Source organism: Trachymyrmex septentrionalis, unplaced genomic scaffold, assembly GCF_001594115.1.
Source record: "Trachymyrmex septentrionalis isolate Tsep2-gDNA-1 unplaced genomic scaffold, Tsep1.0 scaffold20, whole genome shotgun sequence".
Classification (NCBI taxonomy): domain Eukaryota; kingdom Metazoa; phylum Arthropoda; class Insecta; order Hymenoptera; family Formicidae; genus Trachymyrmex; species Trachymyrmex septentrionalis.
The window spans coordinates 4,375,904-4,400,369 of NW_017305180.1; the positions used below are offsets into that span (position 1 = coordinate 4,375,904).

At 32.9% G+C, this 24,466-nt stretch overlaps 3 protein-coding genes across 7 annotated transcripts in view; all 3 read right to left on the minus strand.

Annotated features, from left to right (window-relative positions):
- Nucleotides 1-356, minus strand: part of LOC108747797 (T-complex protein 11-like protein 1) — a 4,977-nt gene extending 4,621 nt beyond the window's left edge. The window contains exon 1 of one of the 2 annotated variants that reach the window (XM_018485580.1): nucleotides 83-356. The gene's annotated coding sequence lies outside the window, so the exon portion shown is untranslated. The remainder of the gene's footprint in view (nucleotides 1-82) is intronic. The other variant, XM_018485583.1, reaches the window with a different exon arrangement.
- A 277-nt stretch (nucleotides 357-633) lies between these two features.
- On the minus strand, nucleotides 634-10,986 carry LOC108747798 (catalase). The gene is made up of 8 exons (XM_018485584.1): nucleotides 10,767-10,986; nucleotides 4,417-4,591; nucleotides 3,618-3,759; nucleotides 2,843-2,993; nucleotides 2,455-2,634; nucleotides 2,177-2,368; nucleotides 1,858-2,094; nucleotides 634-1,184 (listed from the first exon to the last, which is right to left on the minus strand). The coding sequence occupies exons 1-8, from the start codon at nucleotides 10,827-10,829 to the stop codon at nucleotides 783-785; spliced, it is 1,542 nt and encodes a 513-aa protein (XP_018341086.1). The 5' UTR covers nucleotides 10,830-10,986; the 3' UTR covers nucleotides 634-782.
- A 1,707-nt stretch (nucleotides 10,987-12,693) lies between these two features.
- On the minus strand, nucleotides 12,694-23,598 carry LOC108747799 (JNK-interacting protein 3). Of its 4 annotated transcripts, none has more exons than XM_018485589.1 (19): nucleotides 23,534-23,598; nucleotides 22,051-22,385; nucleotides 21,835-21,955; nucleotides 20,950-21,357; nucleotides 20,660-20,860; nucleotides 20,545-20,580; nucleotides 20,312-20,329; nucleotides 19,902-19,959; nucleotides 19,701-19,757; nucleotides 19,288-19,623; nucleotides 19,026-19,205; nucleotides 17,403-17,607; nucleotides 16,426-17,321; nucleotides 16,098-16,317; nucleotides 15,710-15,995; nucleotides 15,443-15,640; nucleotides 15,166-15,255; nucleotides 14,914-14,971; nucleotides 14,394-14,469 (listed from the first exon to the last, which is right to left on the minus strand). In XM_018485589.1, the coding sequence occupies exons 2-19, from the start codon at nucleotides 22,342-22,344 to the stop codon at nucleotides 14,466-14,468; spliced, it is 3,666 nt and encodes a 1,221-aa protein (XP_018341091.1). In that variant the 5' UTR covers nucleotides 22,345-22,385; nucleotides 23,534-23,598; the 3' UTR covers nucleotides 14,394-14,465. The 4 variants fall into 4 exon arrangements, with proteins under 4 accessions (XP_018341087.1, XP_018341089.1, XP_018341091.1 ...); XM_018485588.1 differs by having other exon boundaries at nucleotides 14,914-14,974; XM_018485585.1 differs by lacking the exon at nucleotides 14,914-14,971 and having other exon boundaries at nucleotides 12,694-14,469.
- Nucleotides 23,599-24,466: the final 868 nt, after the last annotated feature.

Here is a 24,466-nt window from a genome sequence, read left to right on the forward strand (position 1 = left end):
TGCAATATGAAAAAATGTCAATATTAAATATAAGGTTTATTTCTTTTTCTATTTCAAAAAGATGAAAGTCTATGTAACATACCTTTTGTGAACTTCACGAAATGCTCGACTCAACTCCGGAACAACGGATAAAAGCGGATACGTTTTGCGTGCAGTTTAAATGGAGTTGAAATGGCTTTGTCGCACAAGTTACCCTAATTGGCGGCGTGACTCACTGCCGTCTACCTTGAATTCGTCAAGGTAAAATCAGGTATGTTTTAATCTTTTTATACAAAGATAAACATTGTGGGAACAGTATATAGAAACATAGGAGTATAATATATTCATTTGTAGTAATTTCCAATTTTATTTACATATAAATCCCAACATACGTTTCTTCTTTAAAATCTAATGATATTCATGTATAATATTCAAAAATCACTGTAGCAAAACACAGTATCTTAACAAATAGTAAAACAATGTTCGATTTTTGTCTTTTTCAAACACAACATAATGGTTTATGTATATAAAAAGGCACCATTAATAGTTTTATAATAGCTTTATACCTACACCCTTGTACAATAGTATTAGTATTATAAAATGATAATTCTACAATGAAACATCATTGAGTAAAAACAATATATGACATTGCAGAAAAAAACTTTTTTGGTGAGAATCTAACATGTTAGATCAATAAAAAGTATTAATAATACGTATCGTAATTATGTATTTTAGTACGTATTTGTTATGTATTCGATAATCAAGTACGTGATGGTAAAAAGGAAGAGATGATTATATTCTCTTTATAGATTGGCTGATTTTCCCAAGGCGTTAATATGTATTCCACACTTGCGCAAGCCATCTGTTAATCTCTGAGAGAGATCGACGTCCACTCGAGCAAAGTTTCGCACAGCTCGTTCGACGATGAATGTCGAGGCATTACGCAAACTTCCGACCATATTCTGCACTAATCTCTCTTTGGCTGATTCGTCGAGAACTTTCTTCCAGAAAACAGTAGCCTGACCAAAGTCATCCTCATCCACAGGATCGTAACGATCTACATCTCCGCTCACATGGAACGGCGGCGAGCGAGCAGCTGGACATTCCTTTGGTCCGGAGAAGCTATTAGGATAATAATTCGGTGCGCCGCCATGATTATGTATCGGCATGTTACCATCCCGTTGATAGTGCATCGTGGAAATCGCCTACAAAATCAATATATTGTATTAATTAAGAAACTTACATAATATTAATAAATATTGTACCTAACATTATAAAATCGTGAATAATATAATATTAATATTAAATATATTTAAAAAAATAGTTTGCATACAATATATAAACAGTATATTAGTATATATACATATATACGCATGCGTGCTCAATTATGTATATATGTAAAATTTAATTTAATAATATAATTAAATATTAATATATACAAATAACTGTTTCAAAATCGAATATAACTTATGTTAATAATTTAAATCATGCCGTTATTAGCTGCTTAAATAATATCTGATTTTTATTGTAAAATTATTCTTAAGTATATAATTAAATATATAATTATTGTATGTAGGCAAGATGATATTTTAATCTCTTTATATTAACGTCAATGTGTTTTCATGTGAAATTTATGAAATATAAATTAAAAGTTATAAATTGTTTGATTTTTACTGATTGTGAGTAAAATTATTTAAAACTATTATATTATTTATTTGTGGTTTTTTTTTGAAGAAATAAAAACTCTATTACATCTGACTAGAGTATAAGATAAAAAACTACAAACCACAGTCGACACAATTACATACAATTATACAATTTGACACAGTACATATAATACAATTATACAATTTATTTGAAGATGTTACAAAATGTTACCTTGTAAGGACAGTTCACTGGCAGCTGGAGATGATTCGGACCCAAACGATGCCTATGAGTGTCACCATAGGCGAAGAGTCGGCCTTGCAGCATCTTATCAGGGCTCGGCTCGATACCGGGTACCATGTGCGCTGGATCAAAGGCCAGTTGTTCCACATCAGCGAAATAGTTTTCGGGATTGCGATCCAACACCAATTTACCTACCGGTATCAATGGATAATCCTTGTGCGGCCATATCTATAAAAAAATTCGTTATTTCCAAAAGAATGTCTGCTACGTTAGAATATCAAGTAAATATTACATATTACATAATAATTACTTTTGTCAAGTCAAACGGATTCCACTTTAAGGTTTTTGCTTGTTCAGCGGTCATCACTTGGATATATAATGTGTAGGTCGGATACTGGCCCTTAGAGATTGCATTGTAAAGATCTCTGATCGAGTAATCAGGATCGGAAGCGCTGAGCTCGGCGGCTTTTTGTGCAAGAATATTCTTGATTCCTTGATTAGTCTGAAATCATTATCAAATATTTATAATTGAATAACTATAACATGAATAGATTAAATGTTACTTTTCCAATTTCAAAATAGACAGACCTTATAGTGGAATTTGCAATAGACCATTTCATTCTTGCTGTTTATCAGCTTGAACGTATGTGAACCATAGCCATTCATATGACGATATCCATCGGGAATACCACGATCGCCAAAGAGGAACATAACTTGATGTGTCGTCTCGGGTCTGAGAGAGATAAAGTCCCAGAACATGTCAGCATCCTGAAAAAAAGATTTTATTAATAATATAGGCTCTGCAATACAATATGTAATTTAATTAGAAAAATAATTAATATTTTAGAAAGATAATTAATTATCTTTTATAATGTAAGAAATATTTCACACGAATATACATTTAACTTAGAATTTATATTAGAAACTACTACACTATTATACTACGTTTTGTAAATAATTGCAAATTTAATCGAACCTTCAAGTGAGTTGCTGGATTTCTCTTCTGCGTATGTATGAAACTCGGGAAGAAGAGGGGATCCTTAATAAAGAAGATCGGCGTATTGTTGCCCACAAGATCCCAAATACCTTCCTCAGTGTAGAATTTTACGGCGAATCCACGTGGATCTCTAAATATAACAAGTATAATAAACATAGTAATTAATAACAGTAGACCAATAATAATTAAGTAAACAAGCAAGAATTTTTGTTTCATTTTTATTGCGTGTATTTTACCACTTAAATTAGTTACATTAGCTAAGCAAAACGCAATTCAGAAAAGCGGCATGCAATCCTTGTGAATCATGTTCCCGATTGCAACACATTGAACGATAGAAAGTTACTTTAACTTCCACAAAAAAGGATTTGAATGCGATTTGCGTTGTAGATACATACATAACTAACTGGGACAATATAAAGACGATTCGTGCATATACGTTCTATACAAGAAAAGCATTATAAACATTTACAGTAAATATTAAATATATTTGTATTTATTTCAATTATATTTCATTAAAACAACTATTAATAATATAATCATTTTTATGATTAATGACGTTGTTTATATTATAATATAAAATATATAAATATATTTTATATATGTTTTCCAGTTTATGTACAAAAATCTAATTGACTCGATAAATATGCAAAAAAGCAAGTGAGAGGCGCAGTTACCACCTTCATATTTATTAAACCATCTGCATCAAAGTTAAATAATATTCTATCACAGTATTGACATTTTCTCTATTTATTACCTGACAGTGTCGGCAGAACCGCTTTCACCACCGACGGTAGAGCACCTTATAGCAATGGGAGTCTTCTTTCCAATGCTGGAAAACACTTTTGCTTTAGAATACTTGGTGATATCATGGGTAACTTCAAAGTAGCCAAACGCACCTAAAAATAGAAAAAAAATTAATAATTAATTATGATGGAAATAGTAGATATCTATATCTACATAATTATATGCCATAAATTTTGTTATTAAGAAAAATAGATTTATTTCATAGCTAAAATAAAATGCAATATGGAATATATTATATTCGTTGTATTCAATTAGTTAATTACAATATAAAAATAATTATAGTTATTAGAAAAATGTTCACCTTTCGACTGCACAAATTTGTTTAAACTATCAAGCTTTGAACTATCACAGCTTGCCTTATATGTGATTTATAAATACCTATACTATAAATAACTATACTTAAAAATATTAAAGGTTGATTTGATGAAAGCAATATCAATACTCGTTGAGTATAAATAAAAATTTGAAGATCAGTGTTTAAAGAAACAACTAAAGTTTGTAAAGACAAAACATATGGACATTTGTAATTTTTTTTATGTTGTAATTATATTGTAATAATTATTTATATATTGTAATTAGTCAATTACAATGAAACAATTATATATTCCATGCTGTTTTTTATTTTAATTATAAAATAAATCTATTTCTCTATATAAGTATATTTTTACGAATAACAGAATTTATCACATGACTAAAAGTACATATTCAATACAGTGATAAGATATACGTCACATTAAGTATTGACATACCGGCACCCTTCGCATGTACAACTCGCTCGGGAATTCTTTCTCTAGCAAAGTGTGACATTTCGTCCAGGTAAACGAAGTCTTGTATCAACATGGGTCCACGAGGACCAACCGTGAGACTGGCCTTTTTCTCGGCGATGGGCGCTCCATTGGCAGTTAATAATACGGGTCCTTCTCCCTGTAAAAAATAAATTCAGAAGAATTTATAAACAATCGATTATAATCACTTGTTAAAATAAATTTATTCATATAGCGCGGTTATCATAAATACTGACTTTACTTAACTGTCAGCAAGTATGTCATGCAAAATTATATAAAAGATTATATAAAAAATTTGTGCTCCGACCGTAAGTCTTGTGTTGTTGTCATACGATTTCAATGTCTGAAATGTTTAAATTCACTTCTTTTCATCACCTTCTTTAGTTCAGGGAACAAAAAGAAGTCTATTATATAGCAGTAAGATTAAGAGAGTAGGGAGAGTGATTCAAAACCGTTATGCAACGCTGATTCAAGAATTGTCATTTTGAATCAGAATTGTGTGACAATATGTCTTAAGACAATATCCAAACATAAATTTTCACATAGTTATTTCCGCAAGCTATACGAACATTGTCAGAAGTGTATTATCTTTAAGAGGAAATAATTATCTCTAAAGGACAATAAAAGTCATTTGTACATTAAATAAGTGGTATTTATTTTCTCATAACATTTACTGAACTTTATTGCCACACCAAGTATGTTGATTTTTTATTATTATACAGTCAACGTATATAATTAAACGTATATAATTAATCAACTTAATTCTTTTAAAATAGTTGGCTCATATTTTAAAAGATAATAAATAAGAATAAACAGATCGATATATAAGTTGGCAAGCGCAAATCATCCGTACGATGATGCTTTACATAACGATGTTACAGATAACGAATTTTTTTCATTCAAAATATAAATAAAAGATAGTGAACATATATATGTATAAGTCAATCGACTTATACGTATGTTTACTACATTTTATTTATACTTATATCACGCTTGTCGGTTCGTCTATTAGCTGTATATCTTTTTATCAATAGCTGTATTACACAATCAGAAGTTTTCTTGTGCGTCTGATTAGGCTTTTTCTTTTTTTTTCCAAATGCAAGGTAAAAAGCGCGACGGACCGCACAGCCTTCGTACTCACTACTCATTTTGCCAATGACTAATCTAAAAACGAGCGCAAAAGTTTTTTATAAGTATGATAAACATCCTGATAAAATTCTAATACGATAAAAATAATCTTCCATCGTAGGTGTACAGGTTTTGTGCAATAGCACTTTCGAAATCTTATCTATCATCTAACATAAGAGCCAGCGATTCGTTACAGCAATTATCATCCACTTAAGTACCAGCAGTGATATAATCACTGCACTTTGTTATTCCTTTTTTTTTTCTTTAGTTGCAAAACGCTAGTTTCGTTGAGCAAGCAATTGCTGCAAACTGTTTATCGAAAGTCAATAAATAATTTTGCATAAGAACATATTAAGTGCAAGGAGCATCATTAAATTGTGCATCGTAAACAAACGTTGTTACATAATGTTTCGTCATATCTTTCTAATGTACACATAAATCTCTCTATATGATAAATATTTTTAACAGCTGTTAAAATCGTACTGTTACAAAAGAATATTATTCCTTTCATATCATTTTATAATTACATTTAAAAAATTTCTCTTTTTATACATATTGGAACATTTTACACAAATGCTGAAAATTTTTTCTAAAATTCTTTACATATATACGGTTCAATAAGATTCTTATTGATTAATTATAATCAGATTTGTTAATTCTATTTATAACTAATATTGTATATATTAACATTATACTGATAAGAATGCTAACCACGTTTTCTTTACACTCTCTATTTGCGTGTTAGACAAATATAAAAGACAGATATTATAAATGTTTTAAATCTATATATATACATCGCATCAACAACGCACATTTTTTTCATTACGCAGTATTCAACAATTAATTTTCAGCACTGTATTATCAGATTTAATAAGGTACATAAGTTTGATACTTAACAAAAATAAATTAAAAATATTTTTACATAATAATATGACGGAGTTTTTCATTGAAAAAAAAAGACTAAATACGAAAAAGATAAAAGACGAAGTGTGTAAGAATGAAACTGTTAATTTAGAAACATAAAGAGACAAAACAATGTAAAGTTATTAGGCAATCAACTAAATATAAAAAATAAATAGAATTTAAGTTGAATAATTACAATTCTAACACACTAGCTATCATATGAACATATTTACATCTTCTTTATAACGTAATTCAATATATATAAATAGTTTCTAATCATCGTCGTCAACTTGATGCGCTCGGCGCATTCGTTGCTAACTCTTTTAAAATACAAATTATACGCAGATAAGCTTATTTTTTTTAATATCTCACTTAAACGCTACGGCTAGGTGTGTCGCGCTGATACTATATGTTACGATATAAATCGATTTGAAAATTTAATCTATCATCTTATTTATTTAATCTTGTACGATTATAAAAAAGCCTCTCCTCTGGATAATATTTAATTTATCTGGATCTGCGCTTTATCACGCCACAGTGATACAGCTTTATAGTTATTTTCTCAACCGTATCTATTAAAACATATATATTTTACTTTGCAAAACAAATCGTTCTAAATAAAAAAATCGAAACTAATGCGACATACACTTTTTAATCATAACTTACATAATAATAACAACCGTCATTTGTATTTTAATGTCCAGAGATATACGATATCAATGCAATAAAGTGCAATGCAAATGCGTCGTGAACACTTTAGACGTTTTATAATTTTTGCCTTTTCCTTGGATTCTCGAACAATTCTTTAACTGTCAAGTGGATGCCTCTCGGCTATTCTTAGAGCTTTGCAGAAGAAACATAAACTACAAAATATTTCGTTTCCAGATGCAAGTTCAATTAATTTCAAGAATTCTTGCAAAAACACGGGTCTATTGAGACAAGTTTTGCGTGAGAAATGCATTTCGTAAAAAACTACAAAATTTATATTATTAAAAATTATGTTATTTAAATTAAAATTGGATATATATTATTTAAATCATAATATCAAGAAATTTTTTAATAAAAAACGACTTTTGAAGTGCTTGACAAATTAAATTTTATCTTACTTAATTTTTATATAATATAGGTAATATTTTAATATCATAGATATTATATATTCCATAATATACAAATATAGCTGTAGTCAATATCTAACATCCAAATTTCTTCATGTAAATAAACTGTATGTATCGATTTCTATATTAATAATTTTCTTATCATAGCACTTTATCCTCAAAGTGATAAAAATGACAGAGAAGCTGATATTAGCGTTTTACTCGACGTTTTTAGGATAGTGATAATATTTAAAGTAAAATTAAACGTTTCAAAGCAAAACAAATTTTCTAAAATAATACAAAAAATGGCTCGCAGAGAACAAAAACTACGTTCATGATATTAATTAGGAATGTACTGGATATCCGGCAATTCTTCCCGAATATTTGATGCATGCCTAATATCAATATTATTCCTTGATGAGAATTACCTACATAAAATTTACAATAAAATCGTTTAATTTTGTTGCAAATGAAAGACTGCGAGTGTTCATGCAAGTATAATCTAGCCTTCAAAGTGTTAACATAGTAAATATATTCCTGCGCAAATCGTGTGATATCATTAATTATACGATCGTGCAGTTTATATCAACTTGGCCGAAGAGAGAGAAGTTCGAAGTATATAATTTTACATAATTTTATCGAGATGTCAAATTATTATATCCGCAATATAATTATTAACATTGATTATTTTTATTTATGATTATGCTTATTAATTTACTTGATTATTGCATTGTCTTTGTTATTTCTTTATTATTAGTAGAAATAAAAATAATATAATTTCCGGTAATGCGTTGAATTTATCTTAACGTTGTTTATAATATTATAAAAAAGAATCGTATAAAATGTTATTAAAAAAAAATTAAAATGTCTTTAAATTCTTTTTTATGAAAGATTTTCCATTTTTTTTAAATCATAAGTTATAGCTTGCGTGAAACAAATAAATGTTTTTCTTACAAATTTTTTAACAGCTGCAAATACCTCGAAGATCGTCCATCTGTTTCTCATTGGTGAACTCTTTGAATTAATGCAAACGATGCAATAAGTTGAAATAAAAAATATAAATTAAAGTAATAAATATAAATTTATTTCATTTCAACTTATTGCACCGAACTTGCACCGAATGCACCAGTTCAAAGGGTTCATCGATGAAAAACAGATGGTGTATTATAAATATTTAAGCACCTTGTATCATAAAAATATTGTAATAATAATGCGAATGTTAGATTATAAACGTTCAGTTCTTAATGTAATTATTAGAAAGTTATTAAAATGAGTAAATAATATTTATAGAAGTTACTAACAATAAGTGCATATCGGCGATCGCACATCTTAATAGAACTTTGAACGCTTAGTTCAGTATATCATAATTACCATGCACATTTACTTTTTAGTACGAGCTGACAATAGTCAGTCATTGTTCAGTATGCATATATGTACACAGAATTATCATACGTAATAAAAAATGAAAAACATATACTTGAATATTTTGTACTTGATATATAAAAGCAAAACCTAGCGATATATATAGTGACTTTTAGTACAATTAATTACAAAATAACAGTTTTTAATGATTTTAAGATATAATTCTTAATAATTTAAGATATAATTCTTTCTTTTAGACTATTTGGCCGAATCAATTCCTTGCTATAAAAAAAACTTTAAAGAAGATTGATAGAGAGTGATCATTTAAACATTTCGAAATTTTCCTTGTAAGTGAATGTAACTTCTTCGCTTAAAATTTCTTCAAATCCATATTTATTACGATATGCTTTTATATAATTTTTGCCTCTAAAGTAGAAAATACTTTATGAAAAATATCTTTCCTTTCATATTTACTATGTTGATGCTAACATTCATAAACTGACTTGTACATCTCAAATACTCGACCTTAACTATAAAAACGATCATCAAAACGAAGAAACGAACACGATATAAATGGTTTATTTTCAACACAATCCTAATGGTCACCTTGTATTTATTATAAATATTTTGATATGATTGATAACGTAAATATCTACCTACCCCTTTTTATCAGTAGTAACGATTATTTATCACACGAATCAACATCCATTATAATTAGATATCAAACTTTGTGGAATTTAAAATTCTTCAAAGAATTAATTCGTATACAAAAAACAGCATTGATTTTGATGAGAATTTAAATATCAAATTATAAAGTAACAAGGGTCTTGTGTATTACTATATCGTAAAGTATAAAATTACTATATCGGATAATAGTACAAAATTTTTAGACCTTTGCATTTTTTTTACATATATAAGATGTACGCAATATGCGAGTGTGTTACGTATCTGGAGTGTGTATTTTATCTGGCAAAACTTTTGCTTATGTAAGATATGGGTCAAAATGATAAAAATGAAGTTAAGAATTTTATTTTCAATTTCATGAACTGTAATTCCTTAACCAAATAAATGTATAGGATGACCTGTTAAATATAGAATGTATTGAATTTTGAAAACACTCGTTTCTTCCTTAGTGAATATTTAAATGGCTGTGCAACAGTAAAATAGTAGAGAATTCTGCTAAATCAAGAATTTCAATAAAATACATTTTGTAATATTTTGTTTTTGATTTATTTCTTTTGCATTATGGAAAAAATAAAATAAAAAGGAATAGTATAAATTTCAATTAAAAAAAAAAATAAATGTAATATTTTCCAAGTATGTTCATTTTATGTCATCAGATCTATTTTCTAATAACGTTATGCGCATATCGAACGGCACAATCGTAGACATTTGCAGTAATTAATTCGTTACAACTGCGCAATAGTATATCCTTTTTTATATTAAAAATGATATCTCTCGCGAACAAACATCATTGCAAAATAGCCATTGAAAAATAGCTAAATCATTCTCGCATTGGTAATCAATGACTACCTCATGCATGCATACAAAATAACGTTAAAAAAGTTAAAGTCTAAAATAGTGGAGCTGGTTCTAATCTTTGAAGCAATAACTGCGATTAATTTTGCGTGACAAGACGAGACTGATATTTCATGTGTCGTATTCAGACCTGTTGATTGGTTCCAGGATAGAGAGATTCTCGGATATTTCTTTCTAGAGCCAATCAACACGCTGAAGTTTATTTGTATGATACATGGAATATCAGCCAATTACGTGGCATGCGTGCAACGTACGCAAAAATTAAATAATGAGATCTTAGGATCTTACCTTGAGTTTTTTCTTGTAATCATTCAGCTGTTCCGAAGCGGGATCCCTCACTGGACAGGCCATCTTATCAGTCGATTTCTTGCCGCTACTGTAAAATCGTTTGATGTAATCGAAAATATGTAAAACGTGGAATTGAGTGTGGTTTACAAGTATAGATACGTCTCCCAGTATCTTGTGGCGACTGGACAGCAGCGACGATGACAAGCTTTTATCATGTCGGAGCCGGATGCGGGGAACCGAGGGGACGAGAACGATGAATGGATGGGAGCGTCGACGCGTGCGACTAGCAGCAACTTCATATCGATGGAAGAGAAGCGGTATTATTCGAAAAAGAGCCGACTCGAATCCGAACACGCTCTCGGCATACTTTAGCTCGATCTCCACACAATTCTATTTAATCATATTAAATAGAATAATCAGTCTAATTTTAAATATAACATTTTCATTTAAGGGTGTGATTTTGGCCAACTATTTATAATTGACTAATTTAATCAAGGATTAAATTAAGTGGGTTATTTCATCTTTCGGTAAACTTTAGTTCACTGATTTACTCTCTTATGATCTTATTCTTTTGTTTATCCAATAGATAAATTACCACGTAATTTATCTGAAGATAGAACAACTGATCCTAAATAATATATCTTTTAATTTGTAAATAATATATCTTTATTATTTTATTAACGTGGAAAGAATTATTGCTTTGTTGTTTAATAGACAGAAAAAAGACTAAATCAGAAACAACGAATTATATAATTAAAAAATTTATTGTAAGCAATTCCAAGGTTGAATTAATCGGTTTCTTAACCGGATTTTGCGACGAAACAGATCGAGAAATAGATTTTTCCTAAACGATCTAAAATGATAAATCTTGTTAATCTCATGCAATCATTGTTGATGTTTTGTTTGTTCTTTATATGTATAAAATCTGCATCCTGCCGAGTCTATTTTATATCTTAAGTTTATATTATTACATTAATATGATAATTTATTTTATTTTCAAAAAGAAATATCTTTTTTTTTGTTCAAAGACGAATGGACTTTATACTTGCATACTTGAAGAAGGCAAGTATACAAAAGATAAATATTATGTTTTATTAAATTCAAATTATTTTGCTCTTTATCTGCTTTTATTATAAACCTTTTCTAAATAATAAAGTAATTATTTATTGCAACATTATATCGCAGACAAATATTTTGTATGTTGCAAGATGCATTATTATGTAACACTTGCGTATATTTTTGACGATAATTTTACAGTACGTGTTCTTTGAAATGTATATAATCGAATTTCATGGGGAATAATTACGCTTATTGTTAGTTAATGACAATTAAAGAGCTACAAAATAAAGCCAAAGAAATATTGAAAATTAAGCAGAGAAATTATATAAGTATTCTAATTATAGGTTAAATAACACGCGAATAATTTGTATTTATAATACGTATGATGGATATAACACGATAATAAGATGTATCTTAAAATATACAATTATACCATGTACTTATCACTATTTGTTCAGAGTATTACTAAAAATTACCCGCAAGTAATTTTAAGCAAATCCAAGCGAACAGCTTGACAGTTACAAGATTGCATTTTATTTAGTAAAAATAGAATTTCGTGCCACTTGTGAAACTTCGCTAATCACTCTATGATCAAAAATAGTTCAAGGAAACATAACAAATCGATCAACGAATTCATGGAAAAGTCAATATACACATATGCATATAAATAAATTCCAATCTCCTAAAATTATTAAAAACATTTTAATCACAATAAAATTAAGCATACAATTAAAAAAAAGAAATAAGCATGATGTAATAACACTTCTTACAAATCTTATTACATCACAAAAATAAGTTAATATATCAATTACAGCACAGCTAACTATATAAACTTTTTTTTTTCAATTTAAAAAAATCAGGACAGTGTTTCCATGCATTAACTCCAATAAAGCTACGGAGGGAGTTAGCAAGTGATTTAGTTCCGTAACTTTGTTTATTAATGCCGTTACAACGCCACCTGAGCCAGGTACAATTCCGAGCTCGACATTAAAAGCCGGCTCGCGCGATAATGCGCAGCCCTCTTATCGCACGTGTCTAAAAATTGCCGTCTAAATCGCACCGCTTCATTGGTGGGAATTTACAAAATTTTATCATTCCAGATATCAATTGGCTCGGCCAAGAGCTAAAAGGAAAAAAGGAGCAAATATTCCTTTTCGAGGCAATTCTCGTTGTAAATAATACGAATAACATGATCAGATCACCGTTCCACTTCTTTGGTAGCGTACTAAAGGTGGAGCTAAATTTGAGAATAGAGGATACAGGTCTTATGTATTTGTAAAATAATTCTACTCGCCCGCGAAAGAAATTAAATAACGAATCTATATAACGACGCTATAAACATCTTATTATTATTTACATCATTGGCGAGTTTCTCCTAGTAATTGTGTAAACCGCTACGTTCGCTGAGCACGATCTAACGATGCTTGATCAAGGGGAGAAAAGAGAGAAATATATATTATATAATTTTATATATATATATCATTATTGTTATTATTACTATTATTATTATTTTATCGTTATGCTCGACACGATGTACGCGAATAAAATCGATTTTAGGTCTGGAAAATAATATACTCTCCGACAAAAAATTAATATTACATTACGCCTAAGAATCTGCCTGAGTTTGCACGCACCTTACTGCATATTCTGCGTACTGCGTGTTAACGGCGACTGAGAAATATTCTCGCGACAGGTACATAACGCGAAGTACTTCGAACAAATGTTTTATTGTAGCAATGTGGCAACGGCAGCTTCGAAACTTATCCCGTCCCGCGTTATAATATCGTCGCATTATCACAATGGTTAGTTGAAATAACGATACCTCACCGCTATTCATAATATGTGATATTCTAAAATGAACACTCGTCATGAGAAACTTTCCGGCACTTAACAATTTGATCCTATATACGCAGGCTTAAGTTAAGGAATGCGCGGCTTAATGAGAAGCGAGAGATGATTTAGCATCAAAGTTAAAATAGATCTGTTCTTTGTAACTGAACTAGTGTATACTTGTTTTACTTAAAATGAAATAGACATATATTTAAATTTGGCAAAAGCAAAAAAATTTTAGTGAAGTCCAGTGTAACGACAAAGAACAGACCTAATGATTCCAGTTGCATCGACAAAATTCATAAACCCCCCGAAAATTTTGCCCGCATACATGCAAGAAATATCATACGATGAATTTGTCTCCGCTATGGAAGAATATCATGATAACTGATCCATAATGATTCAGAAAAACTCATGATTTGATATAATATCGTCTTCATTCTGCTAATATGAAAAATTACTTTTGGGTGATAATTACTTTTGGGAATTATTAATGTACTCTGCTACGATCGTTATATTAATATATAATAAGATAGCACACATTAGTTTGCAGCGACGAGGATCGTTCGCTCGAATATCAATGATTCACAATGCATAATTCGATGATCCATCGACGACACATGTAATGCCACGTTGCAAGCTGAATCATATAGCAAATCACGCTTATCCATCCCATCCATAGGCTAGCCGTTTACTGGCATCGGTAAGGGACATTGCACTTGCCACACAATCAGGTGACTCTGTTCACCATGCTCTTCATTGCTGACTGCAGTATTGGATCGATCTATGCTTTCCTCCGTATCCTCTCCATCACCTGGATAATTAAAATGTAAATGTTATTAGTAACAAATAGGTATACTTAAATAAAAGAAAACAGGCATAAGTCGCGTTTTCTACAAGATAATGCATGATAGATGGGAAAGCCCAACCCCCAGAGAATAAAATTAATGATATATTATCGCTTTTGGGAATATTTTTTTCATATACTTGTTCTTGAATTTTGATATTTGCACATGTGTAAATATGCAAAGCAATCTGTAGAAATTTGAGATACCCCACAGTCATATGTATTTAATATGCACAAAGATTATAGAAATAATGTTGTTAGTCGAACTTTGTTCTACCGTGCAAGAGTGCGAAATTGTTCTGTTAGTGAAGGATGCACCGATTAATAGTGATATTTGTCAGGACAGAGAAATGCTCATTTAAATCGAGATATAGAAATCGGCACACTTCTTGCTTCTCTCTGGGGGCATACCTGACCATCTGCCACACAATTAGGTGTGTTGCCACATCACTCTCGTCTTCAGCTTCATCTGCTAAAATTGCAATAACTTGTTAAACTCAAATTTATATCATAAATCTTTAATAAAATTTTCATATAAAAAATAATAAAAGTTTATTTCATTTTTCATAATAGTTCTCACTTTTTCAGAATTCATTTAGGATTTATAATTTTTAGGATTTATAAAGACAACATACCTTGCAGTCATTACAAAAATTTACTTACCCACTCTAAAATCGATGTAACCCTCACCACCACTGAGAACAAGCATCGCAGGTTGCGTTCCGTCCGTCACCGCGCTCTGACCGCCATGACCTAGAAATAATTTAATTTAAAGTTATTATATACTTGCGCATCGATTATCACGCTGACTCCTACTTTCCCTTACATTTTAGTCTTTAATTGTTAAAATTGTTAAAAGTTATTAATTTTTTAAGAAAAAAATCTCATTAAAAATTAATAATCAACATATGTGGATAATAGCGATCATCGCGAAACTCACCAGGTACAGCGACGAACATCTTTACAGCATCTCTGTGTCCGTGAAAACTGAGCTGCGCATGAGCCATGCTGCAATAAGGTACGAAACTTCCTGGTGTGACGCCTCGTTCTGACGCGAAGATCCTAACGCCGACTCCTGGTGCATCGCTTTTGTTGTTACCTGTCTGCGCTCTGGCTACCGCCATTGAACCACCCGCACCTGAAGCACCCGAATATTACAGAATTAGCGAGTGTCATTAAGAGAATGTCATGTTATTTCTCCACTTACTTTCCGATAATGGTACTGAGATGATCACTCCGTTACCAGTACCAATCCACAGCCTATTTGAGGAAATAAGTAGAGCGGTGATGCGTACGAAAGAGAATCCAAGTTTTCCTGTACCGAGCATTTTACTGACGTACGGCTCTATATCAACGTCTTGGAGATGTTGATAGGTGTGAGCGTGATAGAGTCTTAACGTCGAATCGAGCCTGATGCTGACCCACACACCATCACCTAACCACGCTAACTGCCGCACTTGAGATTCTTTTCGAGGATGTGCATCCACTGTGCACTGTAAAATAGGAATTTTAATTTTATTAATTTATTAAACTTAATCTTTATTTTTGTAATACTAAAATACTACATCTTTTTAAGTATTATTTCAGTTCTATACCTCAAGCGTCATCGAAACAGGATCGATCACGTGAATCTTGTTTCTATAGCCACACCATACTGTTTTTCCGCTGACTGCAGTCATGCATCTAATAGAGTGTTGAGGGCTACCAAGTGTGATAACATGATATTGAGACAAATCCCATTGTCCATCTATGCCTCTGCGGAATATCGTTACAGTTCCATCTGCTAAAGCGACTAAAACTCGGCCTTGCACATGTCTAATGAGAAGAAAGATTTCATTAATCTTTTATCAATAAAATCTTCTAATTAGGACCATAGCACCAAATCCTCGCTATGGTCCTTACAATCCAAAAAAAGCTACATACACAATAGCTAATGCTGCATCTCTGAGCTTCACAGAGTGTAAGCACATCGACCATTTAGCGACGGCTGAATGAACGAAAACTGCACCGTTTTGAGCTCCGAGCCACATGGTCGGTTGTATGGACGACATCTTTTCGATGGGTGTCTCTTCCACAACTTCCTCCTTCGCCTCCTCGTTCATGGTATCTTTATCGTTCGATCTCAAAGATGCTTCAGCGTTGCACCGTATAAAGTTTACCTTTCCTAAGTTTGCAGTTTCACTATCTATACTTTCTAGACTTTGCGGTTCGTTCGTGGAGTTCTGATCTGTTTCAGCAGATTTTTCGGTATTCTCGTTTGCCTGATCTTCTGATGGATTATCAGATTCACTTTTATTTTTATCGACGGCAGTTTCAGTATCCTGGTGATTCTTCTGGCCGTTTTGCTCGGCGTTCTCATTTCCGTTTGTAACATCCTCGCAGGCACCGTTGTTATTCTCACTATCATTTATCGTGCCGTTCGAATTACGGATCGAGTTTTCATTAGAGAATTGTGCGTAATCACTTTCTTTGGCACCAGGTACGCTCGCGATGCAGAGCAAGTGTCCTTGACAAACGTTGAACACCTCCAGAACATCTGCCGGATTATTTGCATCTATTACCGTTACTTTGGACATCTTCTGCGTCGAGGTGCAGATCCAGACGAGCGAGCTGAGCTGTTGCTCCCATCGTTCTGCTTCTAACCGTCGGTTTTCACTCTCTTGAAGCTCCTTGTCCAAATGCTCGACAGCATCTTCAGCTTCCGTCTTTACATTGCTTGTTTCCTGGGCTTCGGCTGCGTAAAATACACTCCCGCCGACCATGCATCCGCCATCACGCGTTTTACCGCTGCTCAGATTTACACCGGCACCGCACCAAATCTAATAAAAACGATGGTTGATGATGAAAACATTCACTCAACCTCATCTCTTCTTCAAGAAACAGAAGAATGTAACATATACCTTCATGCCTGGCTCGGTTTCTTGCAGGGGTCGACAGTACACCGGAACTGGGACAGGAGGTTGTCTGACGGGAGCGCTTGGCTTTCCCGGTAAACTCCACCCGTAAGCTTGCAAACGGCCATCCTCCTTTTTAACGTGCGCTCGCACTTGACGATATTGTTCTCTTCGCTCGCTTGCGCGTCTTGCTACGAGCTTTTCGGACGATCTGCAAAGACGACATGAGTGATATGTTAATCATCGTATGCTCACAAGTTTCAAGCAAGAAGGGAAAGATCGTTGCAACTTTTCTGAGTTTAACAAAAGATAAACTGTGATTGTTGACTGTCCGTCTGACCATCCATTTCACTATACACATCCTTTGACCATTTTGGTTCCATCTCCACTGATTCTCACAGTCGACAATAGTTTCTTGTAAATTTATTGATATAGAGGATATGTTAGATACGGATATATCTATATAGGCTTTCTATTATACTTCTTAGAATCTGATGTTGAAGCGGAAAGTTAGAAGTAGAGCGGAACAGATTTACCTGCTGACCAATAAGCACCCCACCCGAAGCCAGAAAAACCAGGTATCTCTTGACAACGCCACGAGGGAGAGGCAAGGACGAAACCCGAACAACAACAAAAAGACCAAAAGCGCAGTAACAAGAGTGAAATAAAGGCCAAGTTTATAACGTAATCAAAACTTCATTTATTTCTTTCAATCAATAATGATCGCATATTATTTTTTCCAGAAATTGTACAAATTCGTATTTACAAAATTATGTATATCTTTTTGTTCAAACATATTACTGTGAAAAATTGATCCATCTATCTAATGGTTTAAATAGTGCAATTCTTGCACTTTTATGAGCAATGTATACATCATCGTAATATACAAACCATGCTAAAACTTCCTAATAAAACTTGATTAACGGGTAGTTTGATAAAGAAATTAAAAAATAGGATTCAAATATAGTAATTAAAATAAAAAAAGAAAAGAAGAATAATCTTGTTGTGTCATAAAATTATACATTATACTTATCATTTTGAATATATACTCAGATTCAATAAAAGTTTTATCTTTAGATACACTTTTCGAAAGCCGAAAAAGTTTACAGAATAAAGCGAAAACTTGTTAATACATATACATCAATGCTCCCAAATTCGATAGGAAACAGGCTAAAATTATTCAGAAAAGACTCACGTCTTTTAGCGCAATTGATAATATCATGAATCGTGACAAAAGATTATGGATCCCAACTGACCAAAGAAGATTCTAATCTGCAAAGATGATGAATTCAGAAAGTCATACTAAATTTCTTTTCTGTAATTCAGCCCCACGTGAATAAAATAATATTACCTCATTCCTGTTCATCATTATGATTTTGATAATAAAGAAGATTACACTTGCGCGTTGAATTGCAGCCTGTATACAACCTATGTATATTCGCGAGAAATATTCTCCTTGGAACAAAATGAACTCAGGCTTGTTAAATGATGATCAGATAGAAAGAAAGTATAAAATGACAAAGAAAATGAAAATAAGATCTAACTAATAAATTAAAATTAGGCGAGATTCGATGTGTCAAGTCGACGTAACATCTACGTGCATGTAGTAAAATTTGATTGATTTCTCACATGGTGTCTCCTTGGTCGAGAAAGTCTTGACGACTTTTCAACGTACGTCTACGCATGGCGTCCAGGGGTGGTGCAGGGACGACTTGATTCGCCGGTGCACTGTACCGCACGTGCGGTAATGTGTGTGTGGAACGCATTAACGTCCCTCGATCAGCCGGACCTGTGAAAAGATTGCTAAAACTGAAACAAAAACGAATGGATTAATCCTCTTCCAGTTTATTTCCTTCTTGTTTTCGTTTGACGGATATGTGTTGATACATACAACTTCCACACTGAACCTTTCCCACCCGAGATGCTGGAAGGATCGGTCTTGCTGGCTCTAATCATTTCTGTCCACCTGACAGCCTCTTGGAGTTCCATAAACCGTTCCTTATATTGATTTCGTTCCATGAGCACTCTTGCCATCTCCACGCGTGTAAATCGCTTCCTTTGAGACAGAGGTACATCCTCTTCGTCATCGCTCTTTGTCGCTTTAGCTGCCGCTTCTGCTTCTTCCTTAACCTTCTTCAATTCTTCCTCTAAGGCGGCAATTCGTTGCCGCAATCGCTCACGCGCCTGTTGTAAACCTCGAACCTCTTCTCGTAATATTTCTTGTTCACTAGAATGTTAGAGTTTCTAATAATATCTAAAAGTTATATCGATGCTGTAATAAAAAAAAATTTAATAATAATCTACCTTGTTAATTCATCCACTTTGACAATTAGATCATCCTTGACAACGTTAAGCGCATTTCTATAAGAAAATATCTAATGTTAGACTATAGTACACAATAAAGATGTTACTTTTTCAAGATTGAGAAAAAAAATTGTAATTATAATTATTTTTTGAAAATAACTTTCCCAATCTTGTACTTTATTAATAAAATGAAAAACTTACTTTGTTGCTAGCAATTCGTTGTTCTCCATAATAAGATTTTCTACTTCTTTTCCCATGCCTGTAAAAAAATAGATAAAAATATAACAAGATAGTTAAACAACTTTTCTTCTAAAAACCAAATACATTATACTTGAATATCGTTTATTAAGATTTATATTAAGATTAATAAATTTGATATTTAATCTCTATTTTTTTATTATGTTACATGCATAGCAGTTAATTAAGAGAAATAAGAAGTAATGTATATCTATTGTAATTAGAAGTTCTAATTTTTATTCATAAATAATGTTACATGGAAAGCATGTTCAAGAATGACTGTACCGTTAATAGATCTGATGTTAATTATTTTAAAAATATATATACATTGTGTATATCATATAAAAAGATATTATTAATAGCATATATCTTACCGAAGAAGTTGTCATTGACTGCAGTTGATGGTAAGTTGATGGTAGTGTCATGCATCGCATGTTGGAAATACGACGCGAACCAGCATAGGATGACAAACAATGAAATACAATACAAAGATAATATAAGTTAAAAAAATTGTTAACTCAAAAGATAGATGAAAATATGAAGAAATATATGGAATGAATTAATATATGTACATATCACAAAAATTGTGAATATATATCGAACATACCTGACGAAGCATATTCTCCAGGATGTACTAAACTTCCTAAAAATATAAATATACCAATTTAATTTTCCAAAGAAAAAAATCGAGCTTTAACATTATATTCCCGTAAATATGTTACCGGTAATATCTGCGCCCTCGTCCATTTCGCCCAGCGCATCAGCATCTTGAAAACTTAGTTCTTGATACAATGTATTACCGCTTCGTTGTTCTCTTTCAGTTCTGCTTCTACCACTTGGCGTAGTCGCTAACTTCTCTATACTTGCGGTCGGCGTCGTTGGCGTCATCAAAGTTGGCGGGACTTCCGTTTCTGGACTTTCGTCTGTAAAAATATATTACTAACTTAAAATTTCCTAACTTAAAATCTCGCATTTCAAATAGGACTTTACAAGGTTTAAATATGCAACATACGTCTAGATATAGCTGTAGTCTTATTCTCTTGTACTGGTTGATCAGTTAATTGGCTTTTGTCGGATGTTTCGATAGCAGCCTCACTGCTACTATCCAACATTTCGGTTCTCAAGTTAACGACATTTGATACAATATCTTCTTGAACATCTTCGGCATTTATACTAGCTTCCAAACTCTGAAAGCCATAACTAAGCGGCCCGGAACTACGTGACATATGAGCAAGTCCAAGGGAAGGTAACCGTGATGGTGCACGGCTGGTAGATACACTCTCTAATCTTTCTGTGCTACCAACCAACATTTTGGTCCTCTCCATATAATCGACATGGGTCTTGAATAATTCCGTATATCTATCGTGCAGTCGGGAATACTCGCGTTTCAATTCAGCTTCCTTCTCCTCGAGCCGACCAACTAAAAAAAAATATAAATATTTATTAATAGTAAGCGTAATCTATATATATATATATGAAACAATTTTGGATACGGACTAGACATTATGAAACATGCTTCACATGTTTGTGTAATAAACATATGATATTTAACAAGCAAGAAATCAGTATAATGATTTAAATAACAAACATTTAAACAACGTATAGAAAAAAATATATGATTATACATATCTATTACAAAGTGTCAAATGATAAATCTTTATAACAACATCTTAAATAAAACCATACATGAAATTTGAGAATGACTGAAAAAATAATGAACAAAGGACAATAAAAAATACATAGTAAACCTGCATCCTATGTTCCTCGTTCACTACAAGAGAGTGATATACAAGAATGAATATAAATAACATAAAACGCAAAAAAACAAAATCTTCTACTCTACTGTAAAGGGAAGAACTGTGAACAGGTAGACTGGAAACGTCAATGGCATTTGTACCGTGATCATGAGAATTCTTAGTCTTCAGTTCCAGCATTCTTACAATAGATTCCAAACTATCAATTTTCGACAGAAGTTCCTTTCTCTCATCCTCGGAAACATCTTCCAGTTCGAGAAGTTTCTGATGTAAACATATTCACATTATATTTACAATATAAATGTATTATTTATATATCAAAAATTTTTTAGGTAATTTATTTGAAAAAAAGTAATTACCTGATCTGATGCTTTTCTCAATTGTTTCTCCCTTTCGTACTGCGTGACAAGCTGTTCATTATCTTCTCTTAATAGCTCTAGTTCAACTTCACGTTCTTGATTCTCGGTATATGATATATCCAGACATTCTAACACATTGACTAGCAGAGGCATCAAGTCTTTCACTACATCCTCATCGTATCTCGCTATCATCTTTTCAAACTCTTGATAAATGCTGCCTGCCAAAGACTGCACTTTCTCTGACATGACAACATGGCTATCCTCATGCGTGCCGTAGACCGTTTCTTGATCCATTTTGACCAGTGTTTTGTATATCTATCTATCTATCTATATACCTGTAGCAGTAATACAGAAAAATATAATATTGTACAACAATTTGCAATAGATTAAACGAACAAATTCATTATTGTTAGCTCAGTTTCATGTATATTAGCAAGATTCAGTAATAACATGCTCTGTTTCCATAGAGTTCTATTACTAACATGTTAGCAGCATCTAATTTCATCTTGTTTCAAGTACTTTATGAATATATTTAAAATGTGATAATGGTTTAGATGATCAATTTGTTGAAGTTTTACAAAGTATCTGCCATAAATTTTGTTAAATAAACAAAATACCAGAAAAAATTTAACAAAATTTATTAATAAAATATGATAGCAGATTGAATACAGAAGCAACATCGGCTGTTTCATAGTCATGAGATGATATATATTTCATGACTAGAGAATTAGGTTTTGTTTGAATGAGGTTTCTGCTGACAGTTTACTATTAGTAGTTATTATGTCAGTAAACTTTGCTAGACCATGAGTTGAATATGATTACAATTGACGCTAATATTCTGTTGAAATCTGGATAAAGCAGAGTCATGTAACTTGTAATTATTTAAATGGAACATATCATTTAAATAATTACAGGATGACAAATTCTGCTTAGTTTCTACGATCAATCTGTCATTACACTCTTTTGTTAGATTTCTGCTGACATTCTATTGACAAAATTTGTAGTGAATACTTTGCAAAATCTGTTTTTGACACATTTAGCTATCTGGAAGTATATCAGTAATTTGTCTGCAGATTCAAATAGAATATTACAGCAAATTAACAACTGTATTAAGCTTATGTTTTGCCAATCTGCTACAATCTGACAGCTACAAATTTCCAATGGAAACCAAACAGAATCATGTCATTCCATAATTCCATTTAAATATAATAATTCAATTTGAATGATTACAGAATAACAGAATTCTGTTTGGTTTCTGCTGACAATTTGCTGACCAACGTTGGAAAAACACGAATTTAATGCAGACATAGTTGACGCTAATCTATTGCAATATTCTGTCTTCTGTCCAAGTCTGCTAGCAAATTGCTGGTATGGTGCTAACATTTTGATTTTCTAAGAAAATATCATTTTTATATCTTAAGACACCTCGTAGAATCTAGCCGAACAACACGATATAGAAGAATGATTAATTGCACTACTCAACTCTTTGGACTCGAATTACGTTGCACTTTTCACAGCCAGTTAAACGGATCCTGGGCCACGGGACGTCGTCGAAGGCGTTAAAGGGCGCAAAGGGGTGCGCGTCTCCGAACGTGGACCATCAAGCACGTTGGTCGGCGCGTCGTCGTCCATTCGCCGGACCTGTGAAAGGTCGGAAAAACAGCTCGGTAGCGGTCCACTGCGAACGACGTTCGTCGATGGGCCGAACGTCAGGCGCATAACTCCGCTTATAACCTCCTGCGTGCAACTCCGTCCGGGATGTCGCGCGAGAGCAGCCTCGTGTCGTTTTGCTGCGCGAGGATCAGCGAACGGCGACTCGACGAGCGGTCGGCGCGGTGTCTCATCGCATTATCTGCGCGTCGCCGTCCTCTTTTCTCGTCGTGGATCAGTCGTGGACTCACCTTGTCCACCTCGTGCGCCGCTCACGAGCCGCACGCGCGCACGTACGGGGTCCGATCACCGACGGTCGCGCGTGACGTTTCGCAACCACTGCCGCGGGAGAGATTACGCTTTTTTTTTCTTCCTTTTATTCTTCTCTTCGAGTCCTTCGCGAACACCTCGGCGTGACAGTCGCACGACACGACGAACGGTCGACTCACTGTCTGTCTCTCTCTCTCCCTCTCTCTCTCTCTCTTTTCCGCGTAATAAATCAACACAGAATTCGGAGCACAACTGTCAAACGATGACGACAGGGCACTAGGACAGAATCAGTTGAAACCAGTCTTTACACCCCGTGAATTCTTCTAGTCGTTTTTTGCCATCCAGCGATTTGCTGTCCCCTTCGACCCCGATTGCAACGTGTTCGGAAATAGATGCTCGACATCCCCGTCTGCGACAATCAGCGACGACGTTGCCTTCGCCTACTCTCGGTTCACTTCCGTTAGGTGGCCGTGGCGTCATTCCACGGCAACCATCG

Coding starts and splice junctions, on each gene's coding strand:
- LOC108747798 (XM_018485584.1), bottom strand. CDS start 10,829: ATGGCCTGTCCAGTGAGGGATCCCGCTTCGGAACAGCTGAATGATTAC. Junction 2,994..3,617: donor GGTTCTGCCGACACTGTCAG/GTAATAAATAGA, acceptor TGTTATATTTAG/AGATCCACGTGGATTCGCCG. Junction 2,369..2,454: donor ATTGCAAATTCCACTATAAG/GTCTGTCTATTT, acceptor TAATGATTTCAG/ACTAATCAAGGAATCAAGAA.
- LOC108747799 (XM_018485585.1), bottom strand. CDS start 22,344: ATGGATCAAGAAACGGTCTACGGCACGCATGAGGATAGCCATGTTGTC. Junction 21,956..22,050: donor TGAGAAAAGCATCAGATCAG/GTAATTACTTTT, acceptor TGTTTACATCAG/AAACTTCTCGAACTGGAAGA. Junction 15,256..15,442: donor GATGTTCGTCGCTGTACCTG/GTGAGTTTCGCG, acceptor AATTATTTCTAG/GTCATGGCGGTCAGAGCGCG.